At 36.5% G+C, this 21,217-nt stretch overlaps 1 protein-coding gene and 1 long non-coding RNA gene across 6 annotated transcripts in view; one reads left to right on the forward strand and one right to left on the reverse strand.

Moving 5' to 3' along the window:
• The window catches only part of LOC103008829 (uncharacterized), a 163,377-nt gene that overhangs the window by 103,772 nt on the left and 38,388 nt on the right, over window positions 1-21,217 (forward strand). The window lies entirely within an intron of this gene.
• Window positions 1-21,217, reverse strand: part of RBBP8 (RB binding protein 8, endonuclease) — an 82,214-nt gene that overhangs the window by 7,870 nt on the left and 53,127 nt on the right. For both annotated transcript variants that reach the window (XM_057526398.1, XM_007197628.3), the window contains exons 9-16: window positions 20,178-20,263; window positions 18,557-18,666; window positions 16,591-17,470; window positions 16,382-16,508; window positions 15,366-15,454; window positions 14,338-14,455; window positions 4,594-4,734; window positions 626-695 (exon numbers count right to left, since the gene is read on the reverse strand). In XM_057526398.1, the coding sequence (XP_057382381.1) occupies window positions 626-695; window positions 4,594-4,734; window positions 14,338-14,455; window positions 15,366-15,454; window positions 16,382-16,508; window positions 16,591-17,470; window positions 18,557-18,666; window positions 20,178-20,263 (1,621 nt within the window). The remainder of the gene's footprint in view (window positions 1-625; window positions 696-4,593; window positions 4,735-14,337; window positions 14,456-15,365; window positions 15,455-16,381; window positions 16,509-16,590; window positions 17,471-18,556; window positions 18,667-20,177; window positions 20,264-21,217) is intronic.

A 21,217-nucleotide genomic window follows, 5' to 3' on the forward strand; every position in this document is an offset into this window, starting at 1 on the left:
AATTCTTGATCAAAGTATAAACAATAACTTTACTTATTGAGTGACTGAGTTTGCCAACATCATAACTTAAAGAAAAAAAAAAAGCATAAAAAGTTTTTTTGAATAAACTGCTATGCATTAATTCACTTCTAGAATGAATAGTACATGAGTGAAAGTTAGAGAATTTGCATATTTGCATAAAAGGCAGAAAGGAGCATTATGGTTTAAAATCAAGATGCTTATATATTTTTTTTAAATTTAAAAATTCTCATAAAATAATTCTGAAGCACAGCCTAAGGCCTGCCACCCAAAGGCTATACTATATACAAGTTACAGTATTCAATAAATTGCTGAAGTTCAAATAAAGTTCACAATAAAATAGGATAAGAATAAAATATGTTATAATGAAGCAGAGAAAATAACTGTCATCACTGTCCAAAACAGGGTAGTGGTGGTAAAAAAATTTCCTTATTTTAAAAATTTGCCATTTTTATACTTGAGTTCCATTTTTGTTATGGTCATAAAGTAAATGATATAGACTCTATTTTAACCAAAGTAGCAATATTAATAGGTCAGAGATCCTCAAACAAAGATAGCTCTGTGGTACTTCCAATCACATTGCTGGTATTAACCAAGGCCAACTTACCTTTCATCATCTTTAAAATATGGCTCCACAAATGCTTTCTGTTTGACTTTATCTTTTTTATCACCAGGAGCTGTAAACAAAACAATCATACCACAAACTGAATGTAGAACTTACTTAGAAATAATTAGCTTTTTTGGGGGAAAAAAAGGACATATACCAAAACTTCTATTTTTATTGGGTTTCATACTCTGGTCCCTGGGCAATTAGTTTAAATTTTCTATAACTAATTCCTCCCTTTCTTTTTCATCTGCATAATAAGGAGAGTGCTGATTATCTCACCTAAGAATTACTAAAGAGATAAAAATCGTAACTATAAAAAGTATTTTAGACTTTAAAAGAACTACTCAGATGTCCATTATCATCTGGCACCAAACAACAATAACAAGATGGCTTTTAATCTGTTCACTTATTAGTCCCGTTGATTTTTATAATGTGTCTTTAAGGTAGCTGATAACTAGGAAATAAAAATATTTTAAAATTTTATCAGAATATTGGTGACAAAATAAGAACTAGAGCCCATGGACGTGAATCCCAAGTTGTCTAGACTCAAATAGCTAACGGCTATCATCTGTTCAGATAATCAAAATTTACTGAGCATTGTGCCAAGTTCTGGACATAAAATGTAGAACAGGAGAGACCAGGTCTCCTGTCCTCACGGAGTTTACATTGCAGTGAGGGAAACAGACATTAAGCAAGCAGACAGCTAAGGCTACCTGAACATGTAAGGTAATAACTGATGAATACAGAGAAGTCGGCCGTGAGAAGAGGTACGAATGGGGAATGTTCTAGGTAAAGGTCCTCGATGGCAAAAAGTTTGGCACATTATAAGAAGTAAGAGGAGGATAGTGTGGTTGAGATTTAGCAAAAAAGGGAAGTGTTGGGGAAGATGAGGCTGGGGTGGGGGGAGTGGGCAGGTACCAGATCATGATGGGACACGGAGGCCAAGAGAAGAAGTTTGAATTTTATTGCAAGTGCAATGGGAAGCCACTGAAGACTTTTAAATATTATCTACTTTACTGAGGCATAATTTACATACAAGGATTTTAAGTGTACTATGATGAATTTTGACAGATGTATATTCCAGTGTAACTGCTAATACTCAAATCGAGACAGAGAACATTCCCATGAAAGTTTCCTATTCCACTGTTTCTCCTGCACAAGAATGTTCTCTTACGTCTCTCCCCTCCCCAACAATCACTGATTTAATTTCTATCACCATAGCTTAGTTATGTCTGTTTTAGAGCTTCATATCAATGAGATTATATAGTATGTATTCTTTTTCATCTTGTGCATTTGTCTAGCTCAACAGGTTTTAGAGACTGATCCATGTTGATGAGTCTAGTAGTTCCCTCCTTTTTGTTGTGAAGTAGTGTTCCATCATGAGTATACCACAATTTATTCACCTGCTGATGGACATTTGGGTTGTTTCCAGTTTTGACCTATTACAAATAGCACTGCTGTGAACATTCTTGAACACATCTTTCCGTGAACGTGTTTTCATTTTTCTTGGGTATATATCTAGGAGTGGAATTGCTGGGTCACAACACAGGTATATGCTTAGCTTTTACAAAAAACTGACAACTTCAATAAAGCTGTTAAAAAACCCCTGCTGAACTGTTTTTCCAAAGTATAGTCAATTTTCTACTCCACCAACAATGCATGAGAGTTCCAGCTGCTCTTCACACTTGCTAATGCTAGATGTTAGCAATCTTTTTAACCATTCTGGGGGTGTGAACTGTTATCGCCATCCCTGACTGTCCAAGAATGTTGATCGTCTTTTCATGTGCTTATTGGCCATTCAAATATCTTCGTTTTTCATTGAAGGATTTTTAAGCAAGAATACAATCCAACTTAAATTTAAACTAAATCACTTTTAATTCTCTGTAGAGACTGGGCTAGAGATAAGAGATACATAAAAAGACCAGTTAGGAGGCCTGGAATAGAAGAGGTAGAGATCGGAGTGGCTGAGACCAGGTAGTGGCTACAGAGATGGAGAGAAGTGAAGTGTTATGAAATATATTTTGGAGATACTGCTGCCAGGGTATTAGACTGGGCATGAAGGTCAGGTGAAAGAAGTCAAATATGACTCCCACATTTCCATCTTTAGTAAATGTGAGGATAGTAACTGAGGCTTAATGAAACCCAGAAAGGCAGAGGAAGATCAAATTTGGGTAGAAAAATAAAGATTTCTAATTGGAATATATTAATTTTAAGGTGCTTATAAGATGTCCAGTATGTAAGTGGAAAAAAGTCTGAGGTTCAGAAGAGAAAGGACGAGGGTGGGAGTAATGAATATACAGAAACGTCTTTTTCACTTGTCTTACAGAACAGCACATACTCTCGTGTTCTTCCTACTTCATAGGCTGCACCTCCTTCTCAGTTTCCTTTGCTGGTTTCTTCCTTTTAAAGTTGCCATATCCTAGAGGTCAGAACTTGAAATACTCCTCTTTTCTATTTATATTCAATTCTTGGGTGTTCTCACTCAGTGTCATGACTTTCAGCTCCATCTACTTGCTGTTCACCTCCTGCCCACTAAGTCATTTTTTTTTATTCTGGATTTCCTGTCCAAACTTGACACATGTCAACTGCCTACAAACACCTCCCCTTGAATATCTAGTAAGTACTAACATGTCCAGAACTGAGCTTTTGATATCCTGCCCGAAATCTACTCCTTCGTATGAGGGAAGACTAGGTAGAATTTTGTGATATGGGGGTCTAGAAAATGAAATAAATGGACAGAAAGTCCTAAATTCTATGCCTGAGTGACTGGGAAAAATAAAAAAGTCTGAAAGGTCACTTGGTAGGAAATAAATGGAACTTGGTTTAGATATCTTAAGTTTAAGCTGTTGAAGAGACGCAAAAGTAGGATTACTAAGAAATGCAGGGCTGGGATTCATTGGAGAAATCAAACTAGAGATGCAGATTTGGAGTTTTATTTTCAGAGGTAATTTAATAAAAGCATGAGAGAAAATGAGTGTGAGGAAGAAACCAGAGTCTTGGGGATACTCTAGGAAACAGAAGTTGCCAGAGATCAGAAGAGCAGTGCAGCATTGCCACAAAAGCTAAGTGAGAAGAAATTCTGGGATGTTCAGTGTGAAAAGCAACTTAAAAAAAGAAAAGATAGAAATTAATAATTATACCTTATAAAAGAATATCTTTTTTTTGAAGTGAAACCAATTTGCAAAGGGCTTGGGGAGAAAAATGAATTGAACAGTTGTGAATTTTTATCACGAAATTTGCTTGATCAAGTTTTTGCCATGGACTGAGCAAACAAAAGCATGCTGTTATGTATCTTTGGTTAAGGTCTCATCCTGTGGGCTGTCACTTTAAAAAGCACAAGGAAAACATAATCAAGATAGATTTATATTCAATGCTTTGACTATTGTCATAGCAGAAGTTGTGCTCATTTAAGCCACTATAAAACCACCTTTGCACTAAATTAAAAATTGACCGTTTTATTCACAGTAAGAAAATGAGATATTTAGCAAGAATTTTAACTAATTTTCAATTCAGATTATCCACTTAAGAGTTTCACTTAGACTGTTCTTCTTTTGATTGATATCCTACATTATGAATTACTGCTTCTAATAGAACAGATCTGAAGAAGACAGATATAGTATTTTATCTGGGAAGGTAAAGTATTCAAGCAGGAAACGGGTCTGAATTTTCTGCAAAACTTCCTCTTTTCACTCAATTACAATAATCCACTTAATTATGGTATCACTTAACAAAGAATTTTCTCAAAACTTTTATAAGCTGAGTGAAAGGTTCATAGGAACCCTCTGAACTATTTTTGGTAACGCTTCTATTAATCTGAAATTATCTTTAAAAAAAACGAAAAAAATTTATTCAAGAAGCATGAAACTTGGTTAAGATACCTCATTAAGCCTCTGTTAATAAGCATGATGACTTAATTTACTAAACTCAGTGTACTGGAAAAACCATAATTAGAAAGGAAACTGCCTTACAGTTTGGTTTTTTTGTAGCAGTTGACGACTCCTCTTCATCTGCTACTTGGGGGAAGCTATCCACCAAACACGATTCATATTCTTCATGTGTAGTCCGATCAAACATATCTTCCAAGCTATCATTCATTTTTCTTTCTCCATCTATGTGAAAGAGCATTGGCTTAGGCAACAAGCAAGCTTTTTGCTTTCTATGTAGACCAATGTGAAACTTGTAGGAACTGCCACAAAATAATTCAGATGTGTATGAGGCAACAGTAAACCCCAAGCCTGGGTAGTTACTGCACATTTATAAAGGTTTTATGTTATGCCTTCAAATGTCCTTTACCCATGTGAAGAGAATGCTAGTTTTTGTTACTGCCATTATAAATGTTAAAAAGTCTTTTTCTCTCTATCAGCTCATGTATCAATATAATTCATACTAAACCAAAAGGAACTACCGAAAGGAATGGTGAGGAACAGAAAACACAGCATAATAAATGGTGAAAAATATGAAGTTTAAATAAACTATGTATAAATAACTGACATCAAAATCTCTATAGAGTTTTGTTTACCTGCTTATTTTTTTAATGTGGTAGCAAAAGAGTATTTTCTTGCATTATCATTAACACTTGGAAGTTCAGTGTTACAGAAATAATGAATTCAATTCCATATTTGATACGCAAAGTGCTAACTTCATCTTCAGAGTACTAACTACATTTCCATTATATAATTATATTTTTAAAAACACCAGTTTACTAAAAATAGAAATAGATTCAGTTGGCTAACAGATATGACAAAACTGAAGCCTCCCAAGATTACTCTATATAAAGTAACTACCACCTCCGCCCCCTGCAGACTCTCTGGCACCTCACCCCGTTTTATCTTTCCCTAGCACTTGCCATCATCTAGCATTATCATACTTGTTTGTTTCTCCCCTATTACAATGTAATTAAGCTCCATGAGGTAGGTACTTTTGTTCTGTTCACTATTATCTCCAATTCCTAATACAGAACTGTGTCTTGATAATTATTGAATGATTAAACATTTGTTCATTTTTCATTCTGAGGGTCAAATTTGTAAGTAAAAATAACTTCTATGTGCCAGGCAGTATGCTAGGCATTCCCAAAGCATTCTGTGTATGCTGTTAGTAAATCACAATAAGTTAATGATTTATTTTTTTGCGGGTCAGCGACTTCTGATTGTAAAGTGCTTGAGGACAGAGACCATATCCTTATTGATCTTTCTATCATAGCATCTACTAAGTCTAACACAGAGTAGAGATATAAAAATCAGTTTTGACTTGAAATAGTAGTAATTGGGAGTTTAATGGTATGTTTCATCTTTAACCAATTCTAAGTATGAAAAAGATCTACCTTATGGGTAAAATGGGCAGACTGTTTTTTTCCAAGTATGGGCTCAACAATATCTCCTATTCCATTTGCTGTTCTTATAATGTGCTCTTGGAACTCCTTCTACTGAGCAACTTCTGAGTCCAGATCATAAAAATACCATGCACTTCTGCCTTGCTCTTTGGGGATGCTCACTCTGGGAACCTAGTGTCCAAGTAATGAGGAAGCTCAAACTAACCCATGTGGGAAGACTATGTGGAGAAGCCCTGAGACTGAATAAGGAGAGAGAGAGAGATGCCAAGTATCTCCCATCTGTCTAGTCCTCTGCTGTTCCAGCTCCAGCCACCATCTGTCTATAACTGCATGAGACCCGGAGACAGAACCACCCAGCCCAGACCTTCCTGAATTCCTGAGGCACAGAAACTATGAAAGATAAGAAAATGGTTGTTGTTCTAATCCTCTAAATTACTGGAGTGACTTATTTTTCAGCAATAGTACTCACAACACCTTATTTAGTCAAAATTATCTAGGTAATTTTAGTTTAAGTCCTAGTTAAACTCATTAGTTTAAGTTCTAGTTTCACCTCCATATGATACTTGCTTCAAATATATTGGGGAAACTATCATCTTCTTAGATTAACTAGATAAATTTGAAGCCAAACTTGTCATACTTTAGTTTTTCCCTTTTCTACAAAACTGAGGAAAACATTATCAGGAACTGGTCCCAGGAAAAAACTAATCTTTTTTTTTTTTTTTTTTAATAAGTTTATTTATTTATTTTTGGTTGTGTTGGGTCTTCCTTTCTGTGCGAGGGCTTTCTCTAGTTGCAGTGAGTGGGGGCCACATTTCATCGTGGCGCGCGGGCCTCTCACTGTCGCGGCTTCTCTTGTTGCGGAGCACAGGCTCCAGACGTGCAGGCTCAGTAGTTGTGGCTCACGGGCCCAGTTGCTCCGTGGCATGTGGGATCCTCCCAGACCAGGGCTCGAACCCGTGTCCCCTGCATTGGCAGGCAGGTTCTCAACCACTGCGCCACCAGGGAAGCCCCCAAAACTAATCTTAAAAGCAAAGTCATCTTCTTAAGAAGAAAGTTATTTAAGCATTTAAGCATCATTTACTATAAAAAGACAATAAATCACTGTTAAGGTTTACTTTTTTTTTTTTCAACATCTTTATTGGAGTATAATTGCTCTACAATGGTGCATTAGCTTCTGCTGAATAACAAAGTGAATCAGCTATATGTATACATATATCCCCATATCCCCTCCCTCTTGCATCTCCCTCCCACCCTCCCTATCCCACCCCTCTAGGTGATCACAAAGCACGGAGCTGATCTCCCATACAGCTGTGCCATACAGCTGCTTCCCACCAACCATCCATTCTACATTTGCTAGTGTATATATGTCCATGCCACTTTCTCACCTCGTCCCAGCCCACACCTCCCCCTCCCCGTATCCTCAAGTCCACTCTGCACGTGTCTTTATTCCTGTCCTACCCCTTTGTTCTTCAGAATCATTTTTTTTTAAGATTCCATATGTATGTGCTAGCATATGGTATTTGTTTTTCTCTTTCTGACTTACTTCACTCTGTATGACAGACTCAAGGTCCATCCACCTCACTACAAATACCTCCATTTCGTTTCTTTTTATGGCTGAGTAATATTCCATTGTATATATGTGCCACATCTTCTTTATCCATTCATCTGTCGATGGACACTTATGTTGCTTCCATGTCCTGGCTATTGTAAACAGAGCTGCAGTGAACATTGTGGTACATGACTCTTTTTGAATTATGGTTTTCTCAGGGTATATGCCCGGTAGTGGGATTGCTGGGTCGTATGGTAGTTCTATTTTTAGTTTTTTAAGGAAGCTCCATACTGTTCTCCATAGTGGCTGTATCAATTTATATTCCCACCAACAGTGTAAGAGGGCCCCTTTCCTCCACACCCTCTCCAGCATTTATTGTTGGTATATTTTTTGATGATGGCCATTCTGACCGGTGGGAGGTGATACCTCACTGTAGTTTTGATTTGCATTTCTCTAATGATTAGTGATGTTGAGCATCCTTTCAAGTGTTTGTTGGCAATCTGTATATCTTCTTGGGAGAAATGTCTATTTAGGTCTTCTGCCCAATTTTGGATTAGATTGTTTGTTTTTTTGATATTGAGCTGCATGAGCTGCTTGTATATTTTGGAGATTAATCCTTTGTCAGTTGCTTCGTTTGCAAATATTTTCTCCCATTCTGAGGGTTGTCTTTTCATCTTGTTTATGATTTCCTTTGCTGTGCAAAAGATTTTAAGTTTCATTAGGTCCCATTTGTTTATTTTTGTTTTTATTTCCCTTTCTCTAGGAGGTGGGTCAAAAAGGATCTTGCTGTGATTTATGTCACAGAGTGTTCTACCTATGTTTTCCTCTAAGAGTTTTAGTTTTATAGTGTCTGGCCTTACATTTTGGTCTTTAATCCATTTTCAGTTTATTTTTGTGTATGGTGTTACGGAGTGTTCTAATTTCATTCTTTTACATGTAACTGTCCAGTTTCCCCAGCACCACTTATTGAAGAGGCTGTCTTTTCTCCATTGTATACTCTTGCCTCCTGTATCAAAGAAAAGGTGATCATATGTGAGTGGGTTTATCTCTGGGCTATCTATCCTGTTCCACTGATCTATAGTTCTGTTTTTGTGCCAGTACCATATCGTCTTCATTACTGTAGCTTTGTAGTATAGTCTGAAGTCAGGGAACCTGATTCCTCCAGCTCCGTTTTTCTTTCTCAAGATTGTTTTGGCTATTCGGGGTCTTTTGTTGTTTCCATACAAACTGTGAAATTTTTTGTTCTAGTTCTGTGAACAATGTCATTGGTAGTTTGACAGGGATTGCACTGAATCTGTAAATTGCTTTGGGTAGTATAGTCATTTTCACAATGTTGATTCTTCCAATCCAAGAACATGGTATATCTCTCCATCTGTCTGTATCGTCTTTAATTTCTTTCATCAGTGTCTTATAGTTTTCTGCATACAGGTCTTTTGTTTCCTCTTCTTTTTGGTGCAATGGTAAATGGGACTGTTTCCTTAATTTCTCTTTCAGATTTTTCATTGTTAGTGTATAGGAATGCAAGAGATTTCTGTGCATTAATTTTGTATCCTGCTGCTTTACCAAATTCATTGATTAGCTCTAGTAGTTTTCTGGTAGCATCTTTAGGATTCTCTATGTATAGCATCATGTCATCTGCAAACAGTGACAGTTTTACTTCTTTTCTGATTTGGATTCCTTTTATTTCTTTTTCTTCTCTGATTGCTGTGGCTAAAACTTCCAAAACTATGTTGAATAATAGTGGTGAGAGTGAGCAACATTGTCCTGTTCCAGATCTTAGTGGAAATAGTTTCAGTTTTTCACCACTGAGAATGATGTTGGCTGTGGGTTTGTCATATATGGCCTTTATTATGTTGAGGTAAGTTCCCTCTATGCCTACTTTCTGGAGGGTTTTTTATCATAAACGGGTGTTGAATTTTGTTGAAAGCTTTTTCTGCATCTACTGAGATGATCATATGGTTTTTCTCCTTCGATTTGTTAATATGGTTTATCACACTGATTGATTTCCATATATTGAAGAATCCTTGCATTCCTGGGATAAACCCCACTTGATCATGGTGTATGATCCTTTTAATGTGCTGATGGATTCTGTTTGCTAGTATTTTGTTGAGGATTTTTGCATCTATGTTCATCAGTGATATTGGCCTGTAGTTTTCTTTTTTTGTGGCATCTTTGTCTGGTTTTGGTATCAGGGTGATGGTGGCCTCGTAGAATGAGTTTGGGAGTGTTCCTCCCTCTGCTATACTTTGGAAGAGTTTGAGAAGGATAGGTGTTAGCTCTTCTCTAAATGTTTGATGGAATTCGCCTGTGAAGCCATCTGGTCCTGGGCTTTTGTTTGTTGGAAGATGTTTAATCACAGTTTCAATTTCAGTGCTTGTGATTGGTGTGTTTATATTTTCTATTTCTTCCTGGTTCAGTCTCAGAAGGTTGTGCTTTTCTAAGAATTTGTCCACTTCTTCCAGGTTGTCCACTTAATTGGCATATAGGTGCTTGTAGTAATCTCTCATGATCCTTTGTATTTCTGCAGTGACAGTTGTTACTTCTCCTTTCTCATTTCTAATTCTATTGCTTAGAGTCTTCTCCCTTTTTTTTCTTGATGAGTCTGGCTAATGGTTTATCAATTTTATCTTCTCAGAGAACCATCTTTAATTTTATTGATCTTTGCTGTCATTTCCTTCATTTCCTTTTATTTCTGATCTGATCTTTATGATTTCTTTCCTTCTGCTAACTTTGGGGTTTTTTTGTTCTTATTTCTCTAATTGCTTTAGGTGTAAGGTTAGGTTGTTTATTTGAGATTTTTCTTGTTTCTTGAGGTAGGATTGTATTGCTATAAAGTTACCTCTTAGAACTGCTTTTGCTGCGTCCCATAGGTTTTGGGTCGTCATGTTTTCATTGTCATTTGTTTCTAGGAATTTTTTGATTTTGTCTTTGATTTCTTCACTGATCTCTTGGTTATTTAGTAGTGTACTGTTTAGCCTCCATGTGTTTGTATTTTTTACATTTTTTTCCAGTAATTGATATCTAGTCTTATAGCGTTGTGGTCAGAAAAGATACTTGATACGATTTCAATTTTCTTAAATTTACCAAGGCTTGATTTGTGACTGAAGATATGATCTATCCTGGAGAATGCTGCGTGAGCACTTGAGAAAAAAGTGTATTCTGCTGGTTTTGGATGGAATATCCTAGAAATATCAATTAAGTCCATCTTGTTTAATGTGTCATTTAAAGCTTGTGTTTCCTTATTTATTTTCCATTGGATGATCTGTCCATTGGTGAAAGTGGGGTGTTAAATGTCCCCTACTATTATTGTGTTACTGTTGATTTCCCCTTTTATGGCTGTTAGCATTTGCCTTATGTATTGAGGTGCTCCTATGTTGGGTGTATAAATATTTACAATTGTTATATCTTCTTCTTGGATTGATCCCTTGATCATTATGTAGTGTCCTTCTCTGTCTCTTGTAACAGTCTTTAAAGTCTATTTTGTCTGATATGAGAATTGCTACTCCAGCTTTCTTTTGATTTCCATTTGCATGGAATATCTTTTTCCATCCCCTCACTTTCAGTCTGTATGTGTCCCTAGGTCTGAAGTGGGTTTCTTGTAGACAGCATATATATGAGTCTTGTTTTTGTATCCATTCAGCCAGTGTATATCTTTTGGTTGGAGCATTTAACCCATTTGTGTTTAAGGTAATTATTGATATGTATGTTCCTATGACCATTTTCTTAATTGTTTTGGGTTTGTTATTATAGGTCTTTTCCTTCTTTTGTATTTCCTGCCTAGAGAAGTTCCTTTAGCATTTGTTGTAAAGCTGGTTTGGTGGTGCTGAATTCTCTTAGCTTTTGCTTGTCTGTAAAGGCTTTAATTTCTCTGTCAAATCCGAATGATATCCTTGCTGGGTAGAGTAATCTTGGTTGTAGGTTTTTTCCTTTCATCTCTTTAAATATGTCCTGCAGCACCCTTCTGGCTTGCAGAGTTTCTGCTGAAAGATCAGCTGTTAACCTTATGGGGATTCCCTTGTATGTTATTTGTTGCTTTTCCCTTGCTGCTTTTAATATTTTTTCTTTGTATTTAATTTTTGATTGTTTGATTAATATGTGTCTTGCCATGTTCTCCCTGGATTTATCCTCTATGGGACTCTCTGTGCTTCCTGGACTTGACTATTTCCTTTCCCATATTAGGCGAGTTTTCCACTATAATCTCTTCAAATATTTTCTCAGTCCCTTTCTTTTTCTCTTCTTCTTCTGGGACCCCTATAATTCGAATGTTGGTGCGTTTAATGTTGTCCCAGAGGTCTCTGAGGCTGTCCTCAATTCTTTTCATTCTTTTTTCTTTATTCTGCTCTGTGATAGTTATTTCCACTATTTTATCTTTCAGGTCACTTATCCGTTCTTCTGCCTCAGTTATTCTGCTATTGATTCCTTCTAGAGAATGTTTAATTTCATTCACTGTGTTCTTCATCATTGTTTGCTCTTGAGTTCTTCTAGGTCCTTGTTACACGTTTCTTGTATTTTCTCCATTCTACTTCCAAGATTTTGGATCATCTTTTCTATCATTATTCTGAATTCTTTTTTCAGATAGACTGCCTATTTCCTCTTCATTTGTTTGGTTGGGTGGGTTTTTACCTTGCTCCTTCATCTGCTATGTGTTTCTCTGTCTTTTCATTTTGCTTAACTTACTGTGTTTGGGGTCTCCTTTTTGCAGGCTGCAGGGCTGTAGTTCCCATTGTTTTTGGTGTCTGCCCCCAGTGGGTAAGGTTGGTTCAGTGGGTTGTGTAGGCTTCCTGGTGGAGGGGACTGGTGTCTGTGTTCTGGTGGATGAGGCTGGATCTTGTCTTTATGGTGGGTAGGACCACGTCTAGTGGTGTTTTTTGGGGTCTGTGGCCTTATTATGATTTTAGGCAGCCTCTCTGCTAATGGGTGGGGTTGTGTTCCTGTCTTGCTAGTTGTTTGGCATGGGGTGTCCAGCACTGGAGCTTGCTGGTTGTTGAGTGGAGGTGGGTCTTAGCACTGAGACAAAGACCTCTGGGAGAGCTCTTGCCGACTGATATTATGTGGGGCCGGGAGGTCTCTGGTGAACCAATGTCCTGAACTCGGCTCTTCCACCTCAGAGGCTCAGGCCTGAAAGCTGGCTGGAGCACCAAGACCCTGTCAGCCACATGGCAGGAGAAGGTGGGCCATGAGTTGGGTGTCAGCCACTGCCCTGTTGTAGCTCTGTCGCAGCTGTCTCCAAAGGTCACCCAGATATATTGGGTTATTCCACCATTCCTCAGAACTTGCACGTGCCTGTCTGGGATTTGTAGATGTCCTCCTGATACTCTTCATTGAAATACCTTGCATTCATGGTGGTGAGAGGTATGCTAATAGTGTTGGTTCTCTTCAGTTCAGAGACTGGGACAGCCTGAGCCTTCATGTGGCCAAGTCAGGAGCAGCTGGCCAACGGTCCCAAAGTGATAACATGTCAGATTCCAAGAAGGCTTTCTGTAGCGCCTGAGCAGTAGTCCCAAGCAGCCGCTCAGCTGCAGCACTAACCGGGGAACTCGGTGGGACCCTCAAACGAGGATTTCTGCCGGCCCTAGAGCCTAACATGCCCACCCAGGCAAGGAGCTGAGGAGAGCGTCTTCTGGCCCCATCTCACCAGAGGAGCAGACACCTGGTTAAGGTTTACTTTTAATAGGTACTGTCCTCTCAACGTAGGCAGCCAGGTACTTGATTGAATGGATGTTATTACTCAAGAACAAAGAATTAAGGCAAAGGCTATTAAAATTTTCTCTCACTTACTGCATTTGGGGCAGCAAGAGATAAGGTGTTTCTTAAGAAGCAAGGACAAGACTGGCTGTTTTACTACTGGGCCCTGAGTAGGTAGACTAGAGAATATTCAGCAGAAGATAGAAAATGCACACACAGTCTGAATGTCCTCAATTTCTAAGAGACGATCATTGGAAAAGGCCTCTGTTTTTAGCCCTGCATCCTCACGTGGCAGGTCCTAACTCTTTAACACATAAGGGTGATGAATGACAACTATTCCCAGTCTAGTTGATCTCATGTCATATGCCTCTGTAGTTAGGAATGTTGCTAAGGTGGTGCCAAATGAAATCCTTCCATTGTTCCCACCTCTTTCAGAAAATCAAGGCTTTAGATGAAGAATTAACAGTTTCTCACTACAATGGGCTGTAGACTCCTAGTTTTGCCAAATCTCCTTTTCTATAGAAGTAGAATATGGCAGAGTCACTCACTCATCATATACACTATCATTCTTAGTTTACTGCTAATTTGCAAATCTATACTAATACTTCTCAGTGGAATCCTCCCTTTTTTTCCGTATCAAATTGTTTTGGAAAATAATATTTTTAAAACAGGACTCTCAAGATTCCTTTTACACCTTTTATAAAAAAATTATCTAAACCAGGGATCAGGAAACTTTTTCTTAAAGGGTCAGACAGTAAATATTTTAGGCCTGTGGGGCCATAAGGTCTCTGCAGAAACTACTCAGCTCTGCTGCTGTGTTCAACAAGCAGCCATAGGCAATAAATAAACAAGTGAGTGAGGCTGGGTTCCAGTAAAACTCTACTTACAAAACTGGCAGCTGGCTTTAGTTTGCTGACCCCTGGAAACAACTTGAATTCTTTTGGAAATAAAAAATATTTTTACTGAAGATTTTTTTCCTGAAATATTGACACTAAGCTTTACTAAAGAGAAATCTAGTATTATGAGAACAGGGGGAAAAAAAAACTGGTTTATGGTGAAGAGGTCACTTATACTCATCAGTGCAACAGTATGTCTATAAACTTCCCTCCACATTTGTATTAAAATTAAAAAAAAAAAATCAAATCTTACTTGGACTTTTTTCTCCCTTCTGCTCTTGATTCTTCATTTTTAAAAGCACAGTTTCACTAACCAATGTACAGTCCATGTCCACTGTCTCGCCTCCTGCTAATCTTGACTGACTGCCATCCTGAATAAATATTTAAAAATTCAAAATTTTAACAATTATTCCTTTATGGCCTAATATTTACTTTTTTGGGGGGTGGGGTGGGGTAAAATATACATAACATAAATGTTTCCATTTTAATCATTTTTTAAGTGTACACTTACATTTCAGTAGCATTAAGTAATATTTACCTTTACCCTTTAGGAATATAGATACATTTAGGTTTAAATGCCTGTAAACCATTTTTAGCTTTGACATACAAGCATCGTCTCTCAAGCCTAGGAAAAGGACTGCTGCCAAGCATGAGAGAACTGTGTGTTACCACGATCCCTGGAGCTTCCTTTCTTCCCTAATCTGCTTCACAGAAATTAACATCAATGTACACTAAGAAGAAAAGTTCGTAAGTCAAATTTGATTTCTTAATGGATATTTATTACTCTAGCAACTGTTAAATAGTTTATTAATATGCTACCAAGTGAAAGAGAACCTCTCAAACTATGAAGAACCTAAATACAAACCAAAAAATTTATTTATGCTATGAATTTTAATGAAAAAATACACAGCATTTAAAAAAATTAGCCAACTGGGAAAAATGAAATTGTTTTCTTGAAGGTAGATTATTTTAAGTTAATCAAGGCATATGACAGATTATTTTGATAAAAAATAAAACTATTTAAAATATGTAATTAGCATTTTACATTAGTTTAAAACTATATTTTTCAGCAAAGTTCTCTAAAGTCAGAAAGTATTATTACACTTTCAAAAATACCATAATGTTGGCATAATAAGTGTTATTATTTCATAGTTTTCTGAATAAATACATGAAGGCTGTAAGAGATATGTGATTACCTCAAGGTCACAGAGTCAGGACAGCAGGGTGACTAACAATACACTAGAATAACCACATGGGCTTTGGTTCTATTTTCTAACTTACCTTTGTATCTACTAGAGTAATATCCATTTTATACTGAGAAAGGTCTGCTCCTGGGTCTATACTCCACTGGATGTTTTCAAAGGATACATCTTAGATAAGGAGAAAAAAATGCACAATTAAAAACAAATTTTAAAAATTCTCATCACTTTAAAACATTATGGGACCCACAGAATGAGAGAAAAGTTTTGCAAATCATATGTCTGATAAAGGACTTGTACCTAGAATATATAAAGAACTGTCACAACTCAATAATAAGACAATTACTCCAATTAAGAATAAGCAAAGGACCTGAATAGACAGTCATTCAAAGAAGATATACAACTGGCCAATAAGCACATGAAAAGATGCGCAACATCATTAGCCATCAGGGAAAGGCAAATCAAAACCACAATTGAGATATAACTTCACACCCACAGGATGGCTAGAATCAAAGAAACAGACAGTAACAGTGCTGGTGAGAATGTGGAGAAACTGGAACCCTCAAAATGTGAAGAAACTGGAACCCTCACATGCTGCTGGTGGGAATGTAAAACGCTGTAGCTCCTTTGGAAGAAAGTTAGATAGTTCCTCAAAAGGTTAAACACAGAGTTAGCATATGCAAATGTTTACAGATATACATGTAAATGCAAAGAAAAGGACAGGCTATCTATGGGGTGAGGAACAAGGTTTGGACGATAAATTTCTATTTTTATATTTAAAAAATCTGTATAGTTTAAATTTTTTAAAGCTTTCTTTTTGTAAAGAAAATAAACAACTACATAGAACAGGTAAATCTATAAAATCACCTATAAAAGTAGGTATTAAAGATGTCAATTTATTTTTTCAAAAAGCAGAAGAGCAGGAAAATCACATGTAAAGTGAAACCAATAAGAATTGTGCTATAAACACAGAAACACACAGGGATGAGATATTTTTTCTGAAAATAATTCAGTCTATCCAAAGAATATACATAATATATTACAATACTCAATTTAAAGTCATTAAAAGAGTAGAAATGCTATTTATAGTGTACATACCTTGGTTGTTTTGTAGAGACTTTGTTTTAGCAATTCTACATGGATTTAACTGAAGAACTGATGCAAGTTCACATGCTCCATGGACTGACCTGGTTTTTACTTTTATAGGCTCACGAGAACCAGCACCCTAAAACAGAAAGAATTATTAGCATCTAGGAGAAATCACAAACAACCATTTTAATCAGAATCCTTGAACATTTAACACAAACCTTCATGTCATCAAAAAGATTCTCTGTCTCCAAACTTTCACGTGGACGTAGAGGGATTTTAAAGATAGAATTTTCTTCCTTTATTTGTAACAGTGTTTTATTATCCGGAGATTTACTCAAGGACTGGAGGGACTCCTGTAAACTGCTGGGCTCTTCTGGGGAATCTTTGGTTAACCCACAGCTCCCACTCAAGGCCTTACGGCTTGAGGAAGAGCCCTTTGGAACAGGCTTCAAAACCTCATAGAGAGTCACTTGCCTAAATCCGATTTTAGAGTTCTCACTTCCTTGGCTTTTCTCTTGACGCTGAATAGCTGAAAATCGATCAGACAGATCCAGAGGTTTATCCATCACATAGTCTCCATTCATGTAAGAATGACTATCCGGTGGAAAAGGAAAAGCATTTTCTTTATCAAAGGAGGCTTGGGGGCAGCTTACTTCATCTTCACTTTCTTCCTCGATTTTCTTCCTTTTGGTTCGGCCTCCCAGTGATTTCAGGGGTACCACATGTTTATCTTTATCAGTAACAGTATCTTTAATGTGATCAATACTATCCTGTTCACTTGTAGTTTTATTTATAAGCACCTGCTTATTAGAAGATGACTGGTTAGTGATCTTCTTCACTTCAGCCCCAATATCATGATGTGTGAAAAGGGCACCATCTTCAGATTTTGATCTAGGATTCTCTGATCTAGAATTAGAAGTGTTGCTGAAAGGCATTGTTTTCAGATGGTTTTTTTTCCCAGTCTCTAAAAGAGAAGGGGACAAACTTGTATTCAAACCTAAACTACTTTTCACATTAGAGGTAGCTCCAAATACAGGAGATGATACCCGAGTAGTCAATTCTTCTTGAGGAGGAGTCTTTGAATTGGAATCTGAAAATCTAAAAAAATAAAGAGTGGTAAAGCTTTTTTCCTATTAAAGAAATAGAGTAAAAATTTAAAAACAAGCATAATGAGAAAACTTTTGCTAATATAGAATTATTAACAGTAAGGTCTTATCCACATCTCAGAGGCAGACCATTAACCAAAATTTAAGATACAATATAGTTGTTGGCTTCTCTATATTTGGCTGACAAAAAGCAGAGGGAAATGATACAGCAAACCTATCTCAATACAATGATATTCCTATCTATAAATATTTTTCCTAAGTAACTTAAATAAATTCACTATATAAGAAAATCATATTTTAATAAATCCCACTAGGGACCCAAATTCTTTTGCTGTTACGAAATCTTATCATGAGTAACTCCAAGAAACAAAATTCTTATACTACAGAATTGAACATAACTCAAGACCCAGCCTGCCTGTAGCAGAGGAGACAGCTGTGGCAGTAGAAAGAGCATTAGGGTTAAGTTTGAAGACGTGGAATGGCTAAGAGCTCTGACTCTCATACTTAATAGTTGTGTGGTCTTAAAAAGACATTTAACCTTTGTGAAGCTGCATTTTTGTTGACTGTAAAAAATGGGGGTAATAAAACCTACTGTAATGAGTTACTATGATGACAAATTAAATGTGATACATGTATCTAATACTGAAAGCTCTTTTAAAAAGCAAAGTGCTACATAAATATAGGTATTGTTATTTAATGGATGTTCTGAAATTAGTAAAAACAAGATGTATCCCAATCTTGGAAGCTCATCTGAACTAATGATGGATTTCATAAAAGGTCCAGTTTTTGAAAATACAAACCCAGAAGGGATGATTGGATCTTTAAAGGAGATAAGGCTGGGACCTCTTAAGTACTCCTTGATAGAAGTACAGAAAGAATTTAAAAGTAATATCCATCTCTCTACATTAACACAAAAAGCCCTCAATTGGTCATAAACTGGGGGAAATATTTTTTTAAGTAAAAATTAATACAACCAGAATAACAAGCTGAGGGAGAGAAATAGTTTAAATATATGGAACTCACTGTAATGGAATTTCATTGACAGTTTATAAGTTTTTACCAAAGTGCCCCAAATTACCTTAAACGATCTTCACTATTTCTTCTAGATTCCTCAAAAGGTTTTTTGTGATCTCCTTCCAGACAGTGGTAGAGCTCATCACCAAGAGGGCTCATAGGACCTCGAGATTCCTTCAATAATAAAAGATAAAGTACATAAATACAATGGAAGATTATTAATTCTCTCTTTTTTTTTTGCGTGCCACACAGCATGCGGGATCTTAGTTCCCTGACCAGGGATCAAACCCGTGCCCCCTGCAGTGGAAGCATGGAGTCTTAACCACTGGACTGCCAGGGTAGCCCCAAGATTATTTATTCTTAAAAAGGAATGAAATACTGATACACGTTATGATGTGGATGAGGCTAAGCGAAAGACGCCAGACTCAAAAGCCACATATATGATCCCATTTATATATGAATTATCCAGAATAGGTAAATTCACAAGGACAGAAAGCAGACTGGTGGTTGCCAATTCCAAAAAACAAGATTAGTTAGATTAGAGGAAGGGAATAGAGATGACTGATTATACTTATAGGAGACAAATTTAAAAGGATCCTTTAGAGAGCCGTGCTTCCCGAACTTTTACCATGCATACAAATCAACTGAGGATCTTGTGAAAATATAAGTTCTCTTTCAGTAGGTCTGGGGTTAGGTTTGAGATTTTCTCTCTCTAACAAACCTCCAAGGATACAGATGCTGTCGGCCTGTGGATCACACTTTGAGCAGCAGGTCTTTAGAGATCAGTTCCCTTACTAGATTTGGTGTCTAAACTACTGACTTGCCAGGTTTATGGGCAGGACGGAATTTAAAAACCATTAAAACATTTAAAGTTCAAAGGGTAAAAACTACCCACCATCACTTGAAGAGAGATTTAAAACTAGAAAGGACCAAAAAAAAAAAAAAATTCAAATGCAGTGAAAAACCAATTCAATGGTTCGAATATACATTTACATATATTAAATGTATATTCAATGTATACATTTACTGACTAAAGCAAAAGAATAGTTTTAAAGCTGTACCAAAAATGAAACTTCCCTAACATTGAAGAATTCAAGGTTTCCATTTTTTAGGGATCAATTAAGAAAAAAAGTAAATGTGTCTGATGCAAGGAAGAACTAAAATAACGAAAAGAAAATCATGGGGTCAATTTCTGACTCAATCCCTAAAGCTTTGGTCTAATTGGATTGGCATTTATAAGGACAAAGATGAATTAAAGCATCTATAGTAGATCCAAGAATTCAGCCTGTCTTCCAAATCAAAGCCTGGTTTAAAGGATGTTGAAAAGATCCAATGAATTCTGAAATCAACCTAAAGGTTTAAGACTTCTCTTAAAGTCTTCTGTTAGTTGGAACAGGGTAGGGAGGAGAGGGGGATGGGGAAGAGGGTTCCTAAATCCTCTAAGCCATATAAATTTTGATTCAACCCACAACCTATATATCCCAATAATTCTAAAGATTCTAGATTTCTGCGACTGCCTGGGGTGAATAATATAAATGGGCCTTTCTAATCACATCAATTTTTGTTCTAGGCCTTTATCCAATAATCTTTGGATAAAATAATTTTTCTCTTGCTCAATTCTCTAAAAACTGACCTCAAAAGACACTAATTAACTCATATTATCACCATAGTAAACAATTACTTACAGACTCATCTTGAACACTAAGTCCAAGTGTTTCAGCAACAACTGTAGCTAAATTATCAGGAGGATAACTGCTTTTTCCATGTGTATCTAAGTTTAAAAAAAAAAACACATTATACAATTGTAGAAACAAGGCATATGAAAAAATTCGTAAAAGGAAAGAAAAAGCTCAAAGGACCACTTTACAAAATGGCACTGAACAATTTTTAAAATTCTATGTAAAGTCCAAAATATCTACTATAAATTGCAATAAGTTGCAGGTATCTAGCATCTACTCTTGCCAAACTTTTTCAGCTAGGTTTTCTATTTTTCCTAAATGAATTGAATGTTAACAGGTAGATTATTTTTCTTAGTGCCACTGAAAAAAAAATCATAAAAAACATATAATTAAATGGATTTCTTGTGATACAAGGCACAGCATGAGTATCAAACCGTATTTATATAGTAACCTTTCATGAAAACACTCTTTCATGAGAGTTTCACTTCATGAAAACTCTCACAGTGCAGAGAGATTTTCAGCACTGCATAATTTTCAAGTTTTAAGCTAACACATATTTATACAGAATTCACCTGTGTTCAAATATTTTATAAAGTTTTATGTATACAGAGTTTCAATAAGTCAACAAGTATTTATGTAGCACATACTATGTTTCAGGCATTGTGCTACGAAAAGAAAAGGTTGTTGTCCTCAAGGAGCTTATGGGCTGCTATAGTTGAAAGGTAAAAAGAAAACTGCAATAAAATGTGATAAACATTAAAGGTAAATAAAAGGGGTGATTTAAACACAGAGCAAGGACTCCTAAACCTGCCTTGAGAAATCAAGGAAAGCTCACCAAGTGATGACTAAGCTGACCCTTGAGAGAAAAAGGAATTAAACTGGGCTGGGGGCAGAGAGGATTCTAGGTACGTGGAAGGTGCGACATGTGAAACAAAACTGCAGTTCAGGCAACTACATGTGGTTCAACTGCTGGAAATCAAAGTGCAAAAGATATAATGGTGGTTAGGACATGAGCGCAGACAGGTTGATAAGGGATCAGATTATGC

Source organism: Balaenoptera acutorostrata, chromosome 13, assembly GCF_949987535.1.
Source record: "Balaenoptera acutorostrata chromosome 13, mBalAcu1.1, whole genome shotgun sequence".
NCBI lineage: Eukaryota > Metazoa > Chordata > Mammalia > Artiodactyla > Balaenopteridae > Balaenoptera > Balaenoptera acutorostrata.